Here is a 16,060-nt window from a genome sequence, read left to right as displayed (position 1 = left end):
GACAGGCCATGGGATGAGACGGCCTCCTGCTCTGATTTAACCTGGCCACTCCTACATTGTAAGAGTAAGAACACCTCAGCGCGTCTCTGCGAGCTGGACCACAGGCCCTTCCATCCCATCTGTGAGCCGGGGGCCGGCAGCTCATGGTCAATCAGCACTAGGAATCAGACCCACTTCAGCACGGGGGCTTCCAAAGGCCACTGCCCCCCAGCCCGTAGGAGAGCACTGCACCAAGAAGCTGGCAGGCAGAGGGGCCGAGCTGGCTCCAGAGCCCCCTGTCAGAGACCCGCATGCCCAGCCAGGGGAGAGGAGGGAGCCAGTTTCCTGCTCAGCTCGGCCGACTCAGAGAAGGAAGGAGTCCAAGGATAGAGAATGTCCCTTGAGTTGGAGGTTTCCTATTGTTTGTTACGCTCATTTTACCAAGGGCACCTCCAAGGCTGGAGCCCCAAGTCCCCGCCATGGGGAGAGGACAGCAGCATGGCTGGGGCAGTGGTGTTTTGCTTAGTGACCAGCCCAAACCCCAGAGCCCTCCTTTGTCTCCAGCTCTTGGAGCCGGCACACCAAAGCGTTCGGCACACGAAATCCGAAGAAACCCTCCCTGGGCGAGGGCAGTGCCGCCAACACAGCCAGGGAGCCCTCTAGTAAAGATCACACGATAATCTCCATTTCCGATTTTCTTATCATGAACAAAAGCATTGGGTCATTTGAGATTCAGATCAGACGTGTTCCCTATTCTCCGTCACCTGATTACACAGAAGGGCCCAACCGTTAGGCTAGCCTACGGCAGCTCCTTCCCCAACACCCCATGTAATGTAGCGTTTGTGAATCAAAGGGCCTTTCCTCCCAGGGCAATGGCACAGGATTTGGCACCCGTACTGGTTACTGCCAGGTGCAACCTGCTGCGATGGTTATTTGTTATTCCCACCCTGCAAGGGGATCAAGGCAGAGGCTCCAGCTCAGCAGCTTCGAGAGGACGAGGCACGCTGGCATTCAGTGGTCTGTGAAGTTTGCCTTTCTCTTCTCCACGAAGGCTGCCATCCCTTCCTTCCGGTCATCCTGAGAGAGACAGAGGGGCTCAGGGGCATGGTCCCGTACAACAGTCGCTCTACAGACAAGCGGTCCGTGGGGCAGCGCCTGTACTCACCGTAGCAAAGGTGGCATGGAAGAGCCTCTTCTCCATTTTATTCCCCTCAGTCAGCGTCATCTCGAAGGCTGAAAAAGAGGAGCCAGTGGCAGATGCAGGTGAAAGCGGAGGGGATGGCTGGGTGTTTAACGATCACATCTAGCCCGCTCCCTGAGAGGAGAGTCCTCCAAGGAGAGCGAGAGCCCCACCGCAGCCTCACCGGGGGAAGGCCAGAATCATGCACATTCCAGACCTCTCATCCCCTCCTTCCACATTTCTTTACCAGCTCCTGGGTGGCCGGGCAGGGGGCTCTCCCCAGACTGCACCCGAAGCCAGCTGACATTAAACCAGGGAGGTTTCAAAGAAACCCTCGCTCATGCGGAGCCACAGCGCATTCAATTCCCTACCATCCCCACCTGTTTGTATGAACCCAGGACTGCACTGTCTGGCCGGGGCTTTGGCAGGTGGGTGGGCTAGCTGGGACAGCGGGATGAGCACACCAGCTAGATGTTTGCACGAAAAGCATCGGCAGTGAAAGTGTAAACGCTGGCCTGCCCATAGTCCCCGTTAACCCCAGGCCATAACCCTGTCTGGGCTAGTGCACCAGTCTGACCGCACACACGTCACCACAGCAGCTGCACTCGGACCACAGTTGCAAGGTTTTAGGCCCAACCAGCAGAGCTGATGGACCAAGGCTTACCTTCACAGATCATTATACTGCGATTGACCGGATGTGAGCCTACAGAACAGGGGTCACAGAGCTGAAGGCCAGAAGGGCCCCCCAGATCACCTCGTCTGGCCTCCTGTCTATCACAAGCCACCAACCCCACACAGCCCCTGCACGCAAACCCAGCAACCAAAACGAGACCGAAGTATTACAGCCCGCAAGAGGCTAGACTGCCGAGTGCCACAGGTAAGGAACAGGAGGAACGGGGGACAGGTGATGGCTAAAGAGCTCCGACCCGAGGGGCGTTCCTGGAGTGGGCCATGGCGGGGGGCTTAAAGGTGTAGTTGCCATCGAAACCGCGATATTACTTTTTTCATGCAAATGCCTATTCCGGGACACCATTCCTCAGCAAGGCTGGCCTCTACGGCCACGGACCAGAGCACCTCAGCCTCCCATTGGGCCCCGGTGGGGTCACGTCAGCCCAGTGAACCCACCCCCATGTTCAGCCATCACTCAGCACTGCCTGTACCTGCATTGACAGCTTCCTTGGCCATTGCTGTTACGAACTTAGAATTCCCTGCAATCTTCTCCCCACAGCTGATGGCTTCTTCCAGCAGCTTCTCCACGGGGTAGATTTTGCTGACCAGGCCTAGGGAGAAGGGGGCACGTTACTGGACTGTCAGCACTTGGCGCTCAGCATTCCCGTGTCCTCCCCACACACCATCATCCGAGAAAATGTTCACAACTCCCAGCCTCTGAGCAGCAGTGTTCGTCAGACAGTCTTGCCCGGGGTCCAACGTCTGATACCGGTAATGCAGAGCGGCTGCCGTCAGCAGATCCAGCACGTGAGCCTCGGGTCAGTTAGCAGGCTCTGCACATGGCGCAAAGCTTCACTGGAGTACAGCATGGGCATGGCCCGAGGCACAACTGTGCATGAGCATCCCCTTCCATCCCCCACACCCACTCCCATGTGTACTCAGAGCCGCAGCTGCTTGAGCTGGACAGTTCGTAGTGCCCAGCACCAGAGTGCGGAGGGGCTGGAAGCAGAGCACAGAGCAGCATTCGAACCCAGCAGCTTCAGCCTGGCCATGCAGCCCTTTCGCCCTCAGGTGCATGGGCTTTGCAGGGCTGTGTGAAAGGCAGCTGGAGTCTTGGCCCCAAGTCAGCTCCAGCTGCGGGATCTTTGTTGCTGATGGGGCCTGAGCCCAGGCTGCGTTTCCCATTAGCAAACCCCTCTTTCTTCTAAACTGAGCACAGCTGAGGGAGACACCAGCATGGAGCCGTGGGATACCACTGCAGAGCCCACAGAAAGCTCCCACTGTCACCCCACTTCGGAGCTTCCCCCGCAGCAGAGAAATGCCCGAGTGAAGCCTGCGGAGACCATGGGATACCACCATCCAAAAGCCACCCCGTGCCGAGCTCCCTCTGCGCTTCAGACTGAGCAGCAGGAGGCACCTCACTCCCAATCCCCGTTTTACCTCCTGGCAGTGAGTCCACATGAAACTGTAGGATCCAGAGCTGACAATAAACGTGTGCCCAGCTACAAGGACAAAGGACAAACTCCGCCCGGGAGATGGAATGGGGGAGGGTTGTTACCCTTTCTATTCTAGCTACGGGGCAGAGGGCTGCTGTCTGCACAGTGCCACGGTCCATTGCACACCTAACTGCTGTTCCAGTTGAGAGCAATTCGGTCCCCTCCACCCAGCATCAGCTGCTGAGTGCAGCCCTTCCCGCTGGGGATCTGGCCACCCTCCATAAGGCCATGGTGTGCAAAGAGCTGCCTTCTTGGCTGGACCCCTTGCCTGCTGGGTTGGTCTGAAGAGCCCCTGAGCTGATTTATCACTATCCGCCAGGATTTGGGGAGTAATAGTGAAGGGAGAATGCCTGGGGGAGGAAATCCTTCCCAGGAATGTCCCCTTCTCTCTGAATGGTCTATCCCAGGACACTGGAAAGAGAAATAATGCCAGGCAGTGGACCCTCTGCACTAGGAGTGCCAGGGAGAGCCGCTGGGCAAACACCTGACAGAGACGGGATCAGTGTGGAAGAATCAGTCATAAGACAGAAGAGCCACATGCCCCTAGCAGCCTCCAACCAGGTATGTTCCTAGGGGACAACTTCGCATGCTGGCTGGTCTGCAGCCTGGGGAAGCCACCTCCTGCTCTGTGCTACAGGGACGGCTGGGCCACGCATGCAGCAGGGAACAGCCGGCTTTAAGGAACAGTGATGGATTTGTAGTCCGGCAGGGCTCTGAGGCCCCATTGTGCCTGGCAGCAGAGGATACACTCTCTGCCCTGACTCATTTAGTTAACTGACACATGCCCAAGGCACAGAGCCAGGAGGATCTCAGTCGTCTATTGATCCACAGATGGGGAGCCCTCTCCAGGAGTCATGAGTTCTGGAGAAGGGCATGAAGTGACTTGCCAGCTTCAGTCAGCGCATCAAGGACCAGAAATGATGCGTGAGCAGCTCTCATGGATTGCCCTCTCACCCACAGCACAGGTCCAGGAACCCGCCCTGTCCTCAGCACTCTCCCTTCCCTTCCCACCCAGTGCCGCAGGAGGGGCCTGGTGGGAAGCCGTACACACTTGTGCCCATACCTGCTTCTTTGGCTTCCTGAGCAGAGATCCTGTCTCCGGTGAGGACCATTTCCATCGCCAGGGACTTGCCCACTGCTCTCGTGAGTCTCTGAGTCCCGCCAGCTCCTGTGGTTAATCAGAAAGGCTGCAATTAGCTTGCAAGGGTCAGTCAAGAGGAATGTTCTAAATAAACGCACCCTGGTCACACACCTGCAATGGGTCAGGTCTGTGCACACAAGGGTGGCAGCACGGCAAGGAGAAGAGGAAGGGGTGGGCAGGGAGACAAGCTGTGGGATTCTTATGCAACAGAGTAAGAGACAGGCGCATTTGTACCGGCTGGCTGTTTTATCACAGGGCTCTAGCTTTGTCCTAGGGCTTAAGGATGTCACGATATCCCATACCCCCACCCTGTGGAATTATGGGGCACCTTTGACTGCCATTCATTCTGTATGTAACCACTTGAACTATTCTCTACACAGATCTAGGCAAAGGGAGTGTTCTGGACCCCGCTACAAGTACATTTCTTGAGCATCTGGGATCTGAGATCGGGGCAAGCTCAGGAATCTCATTCCTTTTATGGGTCTTTAAAGTGACCACATGATTGACAGCTGCCCTGTGCTTGGATGCAGGCATGCAGGTCTATCAATACCTACCAATCAAAAATCAGAGGGTAAATCAGGCTAATTACTGAACGCAAGGCTCCAGATGACCCAACAATTGCACCACCTGACCTTGGAGGATATGGGGTGTGTGTCTAATGGACAAGAAAGTAACCTGACAACATATCTAGCAGGTGGAAGACCTACAGATTCCTGGTGTTAGATACATACATGAAAAAAAAATGATACCAGCCAAGCCCAGAGCACTGAAAGGCAGCAGGAACAGCGAAGGAGGAATGTGACCAGAGATTGGTGCGGTCTTTTAAAAAAAAAAAAAAAAAAAAAAAGGGAGGAAGACACATGCCAGAGATCTGAGCGGGCTTTCACTGTTAAGCAGGAAGTTGTCAGACAGTGATATTTGTCTCTGCACACCACAAGAGGCTGTCGGCATTCGAAAGCCTGGTAGTTCGGGATTCCGAACTAACCAAGCCCATAAGATATGCCTTGGTCTGAACTGATTGCACTCATGTCTTTATCTGAGTAACCAGAGTGGGTCGGTTTCCATGCTCCGTGTACCACGGGTCACTGGGACTCTCACAGTACCTTTCAATACGTCTTTTTAAAAGTGTTCATTTCCCTAATGCCACTAGCCAGCGCTAGAGCTGGGAAGGAGCTTAGCCACCCTAGATGCTCACAGGCAGGAGTGTGCTCAACATGGGTTACCTGGAATGGTTCCCAGCAAGATTTCAGGTTGCCCAAACTGTGCCTTCTCGCCAGCAAAGATGATATCGCACATCATGGCCAGCTCACAACCACCGCCCAGCTTCAGGGGAGAGAGGGGCACGGGTTAGAACTGGCACAGCGCCATCCGGCACACAAGGGTTTCTTGCAGTCGAGCTAGGTCCCATGGGATCAGAGGCCTCACAGTCTGTGCTGTATTCATTCACAGCAGAAGAGGGGGAACTAAAGTCACTTGCCCACAGTTACCCAAGGAGCGTATGGCTGAGCCAGGACTTGAATCCCCTTCTTCCAAGTTCCCATCTGATGCCCTAACCAGCACAGAGCTATAGAACTCACTCGAGGAGCCCAAAGAGAAACAGCTTAGTACAAAGCATTCCACTCCTCTCTTCCAGAAGGGACAAGGGGGTGAGGGATGGGACATTCCCCAAGGCATCAAGGGAGGAAGACAGAGCTGCTTCCTGGGCAAAGCAGGAGCAAAAAACTCCACAGCCAGAGCTGCAGGGAAGGAGGTGGTGTTTGGATGCAGTTCCCTTATCCTGCTGCTTTGACTCAGAAAAATTTCCCATTAGCCCTCTCCATAAAAAGTATGTTAAGACTACCACAATTCCTAGTTAAGACTGGCATCTGGGTCTGCACGGAGCTGGCTGAGACAATGACACAGAAGTTAACCACGGTACAATATTTACCAAGAAACATTTTAGACTGTGGGGTAGATTAAGGAACGGAAAACCCAAACTCACAGCATATCCATTCACAGCTGCTATGACCGGCTTCCGGACCAGAGAGACTCTGTTCCAGTGTGCAAGGAAATTGCCCCCGTAACATTCCTGGAAGGTTCTGTTCTGCATCTCCTTTATATCTGCTCCAGCTGAGAGAGAGAATATTGTGTAGACAGGTTGAACTGAGAAATGACCATCCCTGGGCCACGTGTTGTAGCCCTGTTGGTCCCAGGATATTAGATGTTATGCAGAAGAATGGAAAAAGAGCTCTGTGTAAGCTTGACAGCTTCTCTGTCCTACCAACAGAGGCTAGTCCAATACAAGATATTACCTCCCCCTCCTTCTCTCGCTAACATCCTTTGATCAGTAAGCGATCAGCACTAGATCGGTTTGTCTAAAACTTACAGGGGCCTCTTGAAATAGTTTCAGGTCCAACCCCTGTCTCCAAGTTGCCCTGATAGGATTTGTGATTCGCAAAAAAAAAAAATCACAGAAATTGTCCTATTTTGTAAAAGTTTTCTTTCCTCCTGTTACTGTGTGAAAAACTGATGCAGGAAAGGGCTCAGACTGCGCTGGGGAACCCGGGAAACTGACTCTACACTCAGAGCTCTCTCACTGAAAAAGAGAGAAATACTAGTTTCTCTACTCTCTTTCCACACAGGGATCTTAGGGCTTACTTGTAGGAAAAGCAGTAGGTAACATATGCTCAGACAGAGATGTGATGCTTAAGCTACATCTCTTTAACAAAAGTACCTGTCACTTTGCATGCCTGAAAGACATGGTTATAGCATCTGGCCTTAAAAATAATCCCCCATCCTTGGGGCTTCACACTGGGTTCTCAGTGGCAAAGCCAGACCCTAGCCATGATCCAGGTGTGATTTGTTTTTTCACCCGGGGAAGGGTTGGAACCTCTAGTGTTTGGACATTTAAAATCCAACTGGACAAATACGGCGGGTACGTCTACACTAGAAACGCTGCGACTGGGTCTCTGCAGTGCTGAGGTGTAGACACTTCCTGCAGCGACAGAAGGGGTTCTTCCATCGCTGTAGTAAATCCACCTCTGCGAAGCAGCAGCTGGGTCAAAGAAAGAATTCTCCCATTGACCTGGCAGCGTCTACACTGGGATGAAGGTCAGCTTCATTACATCGCACAGGGGATGACATTTTTCACAGCCCTGAGCCATGTAGGTTGTTAAGCCCAGCTAGCTCTGGATTGCAGGCCAGCCCTGGGAAGCATCCGTCACTAGCCCCTGGGTACGCGGGGGGCCTTTCCCATCTCTAATGCTCACGAGTCTCTGAACGTTCTGGGGGAGCAGCCAACCACTTGGGATCCCCAGAATTATCAGCGGCTTAATGCCTTGCATCTCTCACACACAGCTGGCTTCTCCCCTTTCCAAGAGAAGTGGGGATGAGGCTCTTCCATCCAAAACCAGACCCATGACAGGAGTCAGCAATTCCCCTTCCCAAACTCAAGCCCAGTTTTCCCCTGAAAGTGCTCCTGCAAGGAACATCAGAGCTCCCTAGCATTGCCATCCACAAGGGAGGGCATCCAGAAGGCAGCTCCCAGTTGGGCTCAGAGTTTTCCCGTAGTTCTCACACATCCTCTTCACCAGGAGACAAAGCATTTAAAAGTGAAGCAGTCACCCCGAGGCCTTTGCAGCCCCTGTGAGCCCACCACCTGCCAATGGCAAGTGGGTGGCTAAGGCAAAGCAGCTTTCAGCCCACTCATCTTGATATGGGATGTGCTGAGCGAGCCGCCCCAGAGAGCCCCGGGGTGCCCTCTCTGCCTACCTGCGAAGGCTTTCTCGCTGCCGGTGATGACGATGGCTCCCACATGTGGGTCCTTCTCGAAGGAGTCCAGGGCCTGGTTCATCTCATTCATCAGGCCATCGCAGAGGGCATTCAAGGCCTTGGGGCGGTTCAGCTGGATCACTCCTACATTCTGCTTCGCCCCCTTCTTCTCCACCATGAGGTACTGAAACTGAGTGCCTGCCAGGGAAGGGACACCGGCACATTGTTACAGAAGTGGGCGGCACTGCATGGGATGGACCTGCTTTCTGGCGGACTGGGATCCCCCTCCTATCCTGCAAGGGCAAGCACCCGCTCCTCCTCTGCCAAAGCCACCCCACAATGTACTTCTGCCAGGGCCCCCGGTTACCACGCCTCTGCACCAGCGTGGAGCAGTTCTGTGGCTTGCTGACTCTGGGCTTCACAAGTCTGCTCTGCTGGCTAGTGTCCTGCACTGAGAGTGACTCGGGACAGGGCTGGCTTCCTGTGGTTATGAGCACACAGTCAGCACCCGCCTGCTGCTTTCCCTGGCTTTTCCTACAATGCACAGGGCTTACCCCTGCTAGCTGGGGACTGCACAGCCTGGCCAGAGGCTGTGAGAGCTAGGCAAGCTGTAGGGGCCTGCCCTTCAGGACAATGCCCAGTGTGCAGCTCAGCTATCCCACATCCAGGCTGCTGGAACTCCTACCCTGTACCTTGGGTGGCTCCACATTTCATTTCAGCCTCTGGCTGACAGTTCTTTAAAGCCCTCCCTACCTGCTGGACCGGAGAAGCATTCTGTGTGTCTCCACCTGACTGCTGCAGGACTCTCTCCCTTACTGTACCCTCTCCTACAGCCTCTTAGCCATGTGTTGTAGGGAGGGTTGGGAGAGATGACCTCTATTATTCTGTCCCTTCTCTCAGCCTTCAGCGTTGGACCCCTCCCCATGGATTATCTAGCGCTGGTCTCGGTTCAGAGCTTCCCCAGGAAGTAGTGACACTGACAGAGTCTTGTCTATTTCACAGCTGGGGCTGGTTCAAACCAACCTTGATAATTTCACTACACTGCTGCTCGGGAAAGCTCTGGGCAGCAGCAGAGGCACTGGAGAATCTGCAGTTTCAGGCAAATAGGGCTGCATCTGGTATCCCATTTGGAAGGTTTTGTTCGTAATCATTAAGGCCAGCAACCTACTTTAAAATAATTCACACCTAGCTCTTGTTTAGCAATTTTCAGCAGAGGACGGAAGCACTTTACAAAGGCGGGTTGTACCATTATCCCGTTTTATAGATGGGCCTTGTGGGGTAAGGACTATCCTAAGATCACACCAAAAGTCAATGGCAGAACTTTGCACTGAACCCAGGAGTCCCGGATCCTAGTCCAGCGAAAAGTGACAAATGAAAGTGTAAATTCTGCAGAAGCTGATGGTGTAAACCCAGTCCCCTTCCCCTTCCATTGGTAGTGGGCATTACCAAGCCCTCCAGGATGTACCTCAACGGTAGCAGTACACTACAGAAGATGGCAGCAGTACCAACAAGGACAGCCTACAGAAAAGCAGCAATAATCCAAGGCACTTCTGGGTTAAAAGGTGCAGCCTCCACAACCAGGAACCTCCAATAAAATGAATTGCACTTGAATAGAAATCCCTTCCATTGTTCTAGTTACATTTATTCCTGTGTGTGTATGCAGGTACAACTGGCTCCTCCCAGACTATCTGCTCCTCTTAACCTGAACCTGCCATGTCCTCAGAATGGGGATTTTGTGGCACTTTTTGCCATAGCAACCCTGTCCCAAGCACTGGTTTAGGGGCTTTGCTGCAGCATCTAGTAGGAGAGAGATCTGCCTGGGAAACGATGCCCCATTCTTTGGCCTCCTTGGATTATTCGGGGAAACCATCAAATTTTCAAACTGGGGTACGTGAAAATCCATATGTAGGCTCATAATGAAGAGGCCTGGATCTCAGAACTGTTGAAGTCAGTGCAAGCTGTAGGTGCTCAATAATGTTGCAAATCAGGCTGCTTTTACATAGGAGCCAAAATACGGATGTCAGAAAGCCAGGCATGGAAATCAAGGCCCATATCACAGGCTTTTAACTCACAAAAGTTACCTCCCAAGGCTTGTGTGAACCTGGACAATGATGGGGTTCAAGCTCTGTCCTCACTATAGCTGGCCTTACAGGACCTATTTTTCTATCCAAATCCTGCTTCACATCACATTAGCCGCAGTGACCCCTTTGGCAGCACCACCAATGACAGACCCACCAATGAGCCTGGCTGCAGACACTGATTAAAGTGGCACTGTAAATTGGAATTGTAAAAAAAAGCCATTTTCTGATGCTGTGTGCAGGGGCACCATAAATCCGGATTTTATTCTTAAATTCCATTTTTAAAGCATCTAAGAGGTTTCCCGCTCCTCTGCTGAGTTTTATAAGGATCTTTTTCCAATTAGCTGTCTCCCCCTCTCTGACTAGCCAGGAGACCAGCGAAACTGACTCTGCAAGGTGCCGTCACATGCATAATACACAACTGAAAAGAGGAAAATAGTTTTTCTCGATCAATCCTTCAGTTATGGGAACGTTGTGCCGACAAGGGGCTCTGTTCAGGAGTCTGGCATCGTATGGGAGGACAGCGGCCTTACGTACAACTTTAACAACAGATGGCACAACAGCAAGGTTGATTTTCATTTTGACTTTGAAGTTGGTGCCCTTTGAAGTCAAATTCCTGAATTAACTGCATGGAAATGGACTGATTGAGTAAACTGATCTATATATGCACCACTAGTATGAAAGTCTCATACAAGAGCAGCAGATCTCATCTTGTGTAAACAGAATCAAAGCATTCTACATACACGTCTCTCCTGTGTATATTTCTGTATTGCACCTAACTGGTGCAAAGTGTAATTCATACACCGCTCTCAAAGCATTTGTCAAAGGAAGATCAGGATCATCACCCCACATTACAGATGGCAGAATGGAGGGGAAATAATTGCCCATGTGCTTTTCTGATCAGGAGCCGCAATTGTTCTGGTCGCTTACTCCACAACTGATGACATAACCCTCCATTGGTGAGGTCACAGTCACCTCCACAGCAGCTAACAGAACCTTAGGAGAGGACATTAGCATTCAGATGCTTAAAGGAACAAACATCTTATTTACACACCAGGTCCCCAGGAAGGTTTAGTTAGGCTAAATAAGTTTTATTGCACAAAAGCATTATGATGGCTAGCATCTACCTTGAGTAACCAAAAAAGGGGAGAAGAATACATGGAGAAATCACAAGGATTCCACCCCCAAGTTTAAAGGAAAGCATAATCTAATAGAGAATGATTTAGTTGGGGATTGGTCCTGCTTTGAGCAGAGGGTTGGACTAGATGACCCCCTGAGGTCTCTTCCAACCCTCATATTCTTGGATAACCAGATCCAGCTTCCAACCCAGCTCAGGCTACAGCTCCCTCCAAATACACCAGGAGCATCAACTCCAATATGGTGCTCAGCACGAACTTTCCATTGAGAGAGCACAATGCCTGAATCCTGCTTCATTGGTCGGATTTGAAAGAATGTTACATACAAAAAAACATATTAATCATTTCCTGTATGAAAGATATGGGAGGAAATCAAACATGCACCCACACTTCAGACACTCATCCATAGGGACATGCTGGCCGCCCTTTCCGCAGCCCCCATTGGCCTGGAGCAGCAAACCACGGCCTGTGGGAGCTGCGATCGGCCAAACCTGCGGACACGGCAGGTCAACAAACTGGTCCGGCCCGCTAGGGGCTTTCCCTGAACAAGCGGCAGATCGGCTTTGAGAACCACTGATCTAGACCAGCCCTGACAGGTGTTTGTCTAACCTGCTCTTAAAAATCCCCAATGATGGAGATTCCACAACCTCTCTAGGCAATTTATTCCAGTGCTTAACCATCCTGACAGTTAGGAAGTTTTCCCTAATGTCCAGCCTAAACCGCTCTTGCTGCAATTTAAGCCCGTTGCTTCTTGTCCTATCCTCAGAGGTTAAGAACAACAATTTTTCTCCCTCCTCCTTGGGACAACCAATCCATAGGACTTTCCACACACACACACACACGCGCACACACGCGCACACACACGCACACACACGCGCACACACACACTAGAGGCTGTGTGAATAGATTATCCAGCAGCTACAATACCTAGAATTGCCAGATATATATACACAAACTAAATATAGCAAGTCTCTTCACTCTAACACACTCACTAACACGCCTCAGCAGACCTGCAATCAAATGAATTTGGCTGTAATTTCTTTTCTTAACATTATAAAAAAAAAAGTTCAGTGAGACCACGCGAGCAATATTTTTATGCAAGGCCCTGTGTATCAGCTCCTATTTCATCAGCCCTCTCCCCCGGTCAGTAATGCCAACTTGGATGCATAATGTGTTCCTCCCACGACTATTTTAGTTCCATTTCTCACCCCCTGCTCTTATTCCAATCTGCCAAGCCACTCCCTGTGCTGTGTGTAAATTTCTCCTGAAGCCTCACTTCTCCTCCTGAAGATTGAATAATTTCACATATGACACCAAGGTTTTGTCTACACTGACAAGTGAAAGATAAAACTTGTGTCATTCAGAGGTGTTAAAAAAAGCAACACAAATTGTTCCAGAGCATTCAACAAATGCCCAGAGAACCAACAGTACCAAGCAGGAGGAATCTGTAAAAGGCTCTGAACACACTGAGCTAGAGTTAGTGCTGCAAAACTGAAATTAACATTCCCGCGACCATGCCAGAGCAGCCTGGCAGAACCCAGCCTGTGAGAGGTCAGTCTTTTGGTCTGCAATTAAAACAGACCCTTATTTTTCCATCATCCTCACCATAGCAATGATGGGTGAAGAGATTTGGGCCTAGGCCCACTGGTAAATTTTACAAGGCTGGTGTCAGAAAAGAACCTGGTACAAAATAATGGCTAGTAGGAACCCAGCTGGGGGTAGCTCCCAACGGCCATTCAGTTTCCCACACGATTGGCAGCCCAGCTCCTAGCACCAGCAGCATCCCAATGTCCCCTTACCAGCACGCCTGGAGACTGACCTTGCCTCTCAGCAGGCCTGAGGCACACTGTGCGGCAGCATAGGGAAGGCTTGCCCTGCTGCCCACTCTAAACCTGACCTTGGATATAGGTTTTCCTTCTCCAGGGCAGCACATCCGGTCCCTTTCACAAGCCCCGAATTAACTGAGAAAGAACTGAATGTGGAGGCCTCGCAGACAGGCTCCCATCACCTTGAGCCCTGCTGGCATGGCTCTTGACACATCCACGTCAGCCGCAGGAGCTGTCTGCACAGGGCAAGGGAAGAGGGTATGACCAGGTGGCCACTGGCCAGTCCTCAGGCAAGCCCCTTGAACCAGGCTGAGGCACTGACAGCTGCGAGGTGCTGTCATAAGTGCACAAGGCCCCATGCCCACAAAGCAGGGTGGGTGCAGAGTGCCTCGGAAGTCACCAGGACTGACAGCTCCCCAGCCAGCTTGGAGGGGAGACAGGGCACTGGGCACAGCTCTGGCATTACTGCTGCCCACAGTGCAATGCAGCCCTGAGCTCCTGGGTGGCACCTCCAGGGGTGGGCAGCAAGCAGCGAGGGAGCGAGACAGGAGCTGCTGGGGGGAACCGCATTCATTTGGATAGGCAGAGCTCAACTCAGGAGAACTTTGCCCTCTGCTTTTGGGCAACAACTCCTCCTCCTCCAGAGCTGGCCATGCTGGCTGGGCCTGAGGCCCCTGCATGAACTTCCAGACAGCAATCTCAAAGCATGGCACCGCCCCCCCGACTGCCCTACAGAATCCCCAGGCCGCAGGGTCAGGCTGTCAGAGAGGGATGAGGCAGTGCCGGGAGCCAACTCCATGGGGCAGGACCCTCTCCTGGGGAGGTCGGGGAGCACACACAGACAAAGCACATCAAGGCCCAGCAATGCTAGCCAGAGAGGGGAGCGATCGCCCGAGGAGCCAGCCGGGCCAGGACAGCAGGCTCCACAGCGGGTGTGCCGAGCACCCTGCAGAGAACTGAATCACCCCTGTCCTGCAGCCCCCACACCGCAGCCCCCCCACTAGACCCTGGGACACCAGCCCCTGCACCCCAGCCCCCCACTAGACCCCGGGACACCAGCCCCTGCACCCCAGCCCCCCACTGTACCCCGGGACACCAGCCTCTGCACCCCAGCCCCCGGGACACCAGCCCACAACCAGCCCCCCACTAGACCCCAGGACACCAGCCCCTGCACCCCAGCCCCCCACTGTACCCCAGGACACCAGCCCCTGCACCCCAGCCCCCCACTGTACCCCAGGACACCAGCCCCTGCACCCCAGCCCCCCACTGTACCCCAGGACACCAGCCCCTGCACCCCAGCCCCCCACTAGACCCCAAGACACCAGCCCCTGCACCCCAGCCCCCCACTGTACCCCGGGACACCAGCCCCCACTGTACCCCCGGCCCGGGGACACCAGCCGCCGCTCACCCGCCGAGCAGAGCCGAGCCGGGGCTCGCAGCAGCAGCAGGCGGGCCGGGGCCGGGCGCAGCAGCGCGCGGAGCGAGAGAGCCATGGCGGAGCTGAGCCACGGGACCCGGAGCCCCGCCCCCAGCGCCTTCATCGGCATAGCCCCGCCCCCGCCCCGAGAGCCGTCATCAGTATAGCCCCGCCCCCAAGACCTTCGTTAGCATAGCCCCGCCCCCTGCCCGTGGGTGGGCTCAGAGGACGCGGAGGAGCTGGGGTGCGGGTGGCTTCGGGGAGCAAGGCTGATGGGCTGTGGGTAAATTCAGGGGAGGCTCAGGGGTGTAGGTAGGCTCAGGAGAGGGGGTGGGTGGCCGGAGGTGGGTTCAGGGGAGAATTGGGGAGCCCTGGGTGGGTTGGGGGAGTGGGGAGGATTGGGGGGCTATGGGTACATTCAGGGCAGAATTGGGGGGCCATGGGTGGGTTCAGGGGTCTGGGGTGGATCAGGAGGCCATGGATTGGTTCAGGGAAATATTGGGGGGCACTGGGTGGGTTCAGGGGAGGGGAAGATCGGAAAGCCATGACTGGCCTCCGGAGTCACATGGTGGTGTAAGGGTCAATGTGGCCAGTTTCATGGTGTTGCTGAGGTGCCGGTAGATGCTGCAGACTTCCCGCTAGGCTGGCTGGGTGTGATCCCTCACAGCAGGGTGGCCTGTACTAGTACAGCCCTGGCTGAGCTGGAGCACTAGTTACTGATGTGAGGTTGGGCCCTTCCCGGATCTGTTCTGCCCTTGGGCAGCGTTTCTCAGCCCAGGATGGGCTAGGAACAGGGCGTCCTAGTTGCACCCTGGGACAAAGCATTAAAATTCAGCTCAGCCGTCTGGGCCCATCTATGCCTCCGCTCCCTGGAAGCTTCTGGGGGCAGTCAGGCTGTGAGGCCTTGGCCCCTCTGTGGCAGCATCAGGCTGCTCCTCTTCCAGCCCAGTGCCACCCAGCACTCCCTTTGAGAGGAGGAGGCAGGCCTTCTTATCTCACCGGATAGGTCCTGAATGGGTACTGTCCCCTCCCAGCCCTTCTAACTGCTGGAGGACCATGTTTTGTTGGTTCCACAGATAGAGGGGGGGAGCAACTTGCCCAAAGTACAACAGGTCAATAGGAAAACCAGCAATGGAACCCAGGAGACGTGCCTCCCAATCAGTGATGTCCCTAGGCAGTGCTGGGAGGTCTAGACCCCCTCCCCTTCTATTCCAGGCAGTGCTCTTTCTTCGGGTTGGTATGTCAGCTGTCTACAACGACTCCAGCAGGGGCCAGAGAAGTCTTGAAGCACCCATCACAACACTTAGTTGTTTGTTAGCTCACCAGGAATGCAGTATCTTAAAAAGAAAAGGAGTACTTGTGGCATCTTAGAGACTAACAAATTTATC

The 16,060-nt window shown here is 53.6% G+C and overlaps 1 protein-coding gene across 1 annotated transcript; it reads right to left on the bottom strand.

The window, feature by feature from the left end:
- Positions 1 to 661: 661 nt before the first annotated feature.
- On the bottom strand, positions 662 to 14,872 carry ECHS1 (enoyl-CoA hydratase, short chain 1). Its single transcript, XM_038409808.1, has 8 exons — positions 14,664 to 14,872; positions 8,216 to 8,413; positions 6,447 to 6,574; positions 5,689 to 5,788; positions 4,388 to 4,492; positions 2,320 to 2,439; positions 1,145 to 1,212; positions 662 to 1,056 (listed from the first exon to the last, which is right to left on the bottom strand). The coding sequence occupies exons 1-8, from the start codon at positions 14,800 to 14,802 to the stop codon at positions 991 to 993; spliced, it is 924 nt and encodes a 307-aa protein (XP_038265736.1). The 5' UTR covers positions 14,803 to 14,872; the 3' UTR covers positions 662 to 990.
- Positions 14,873 to 16,060: the final 1,188 nt, after the last annotated feature.

This window comes from Dermochelys coriacea, chromosome 7 (assembly GCF_009764565.3).
Source record: "Dermochelys coriacea isolate rDerCor1 chromosome 7, rDerCor1.pri.v4, whole genome shotgun sequence".
Taxonomy (NCBI): domain Eukaryota; kingdom Metazoa; phylum Chordata; order Testudines; family Dermochelyidae; genus Dermochelys; species Dermochelys coriacea.
This window is presented reverse-complemented; position numbering and strand designations above follow the sequence as displayed.

What these genes read in the sequence shown, in the direction of transcription:
- ECHS1 (XM_038409808.1), bottom strand. Translation starts at nt 14,802, where the DNA reads ATGCCGATGAAGGCGCTGGGGGCGGGGCTCCGGGTCCCGTGGCTCAGC. An exon ending in CAGCGAGAAAGCCTTCGCAG is followed by an intron (nt 6,575 to 8,215) that starts GTAGGCAGAGAG and finishes TCTCTCTCTCAG; the next exon opens with CTGGAGCAGATATAAAGGAG. An exon ending in TCCATGCCACCTTTGCTACG is followed by an intron (nt 1,057 to 1,144) that starts GTGAGTACAGGC and finishes TGTCTCTCTCAG; the next exon opens with GATGACCGGAAGGAAGGGAT.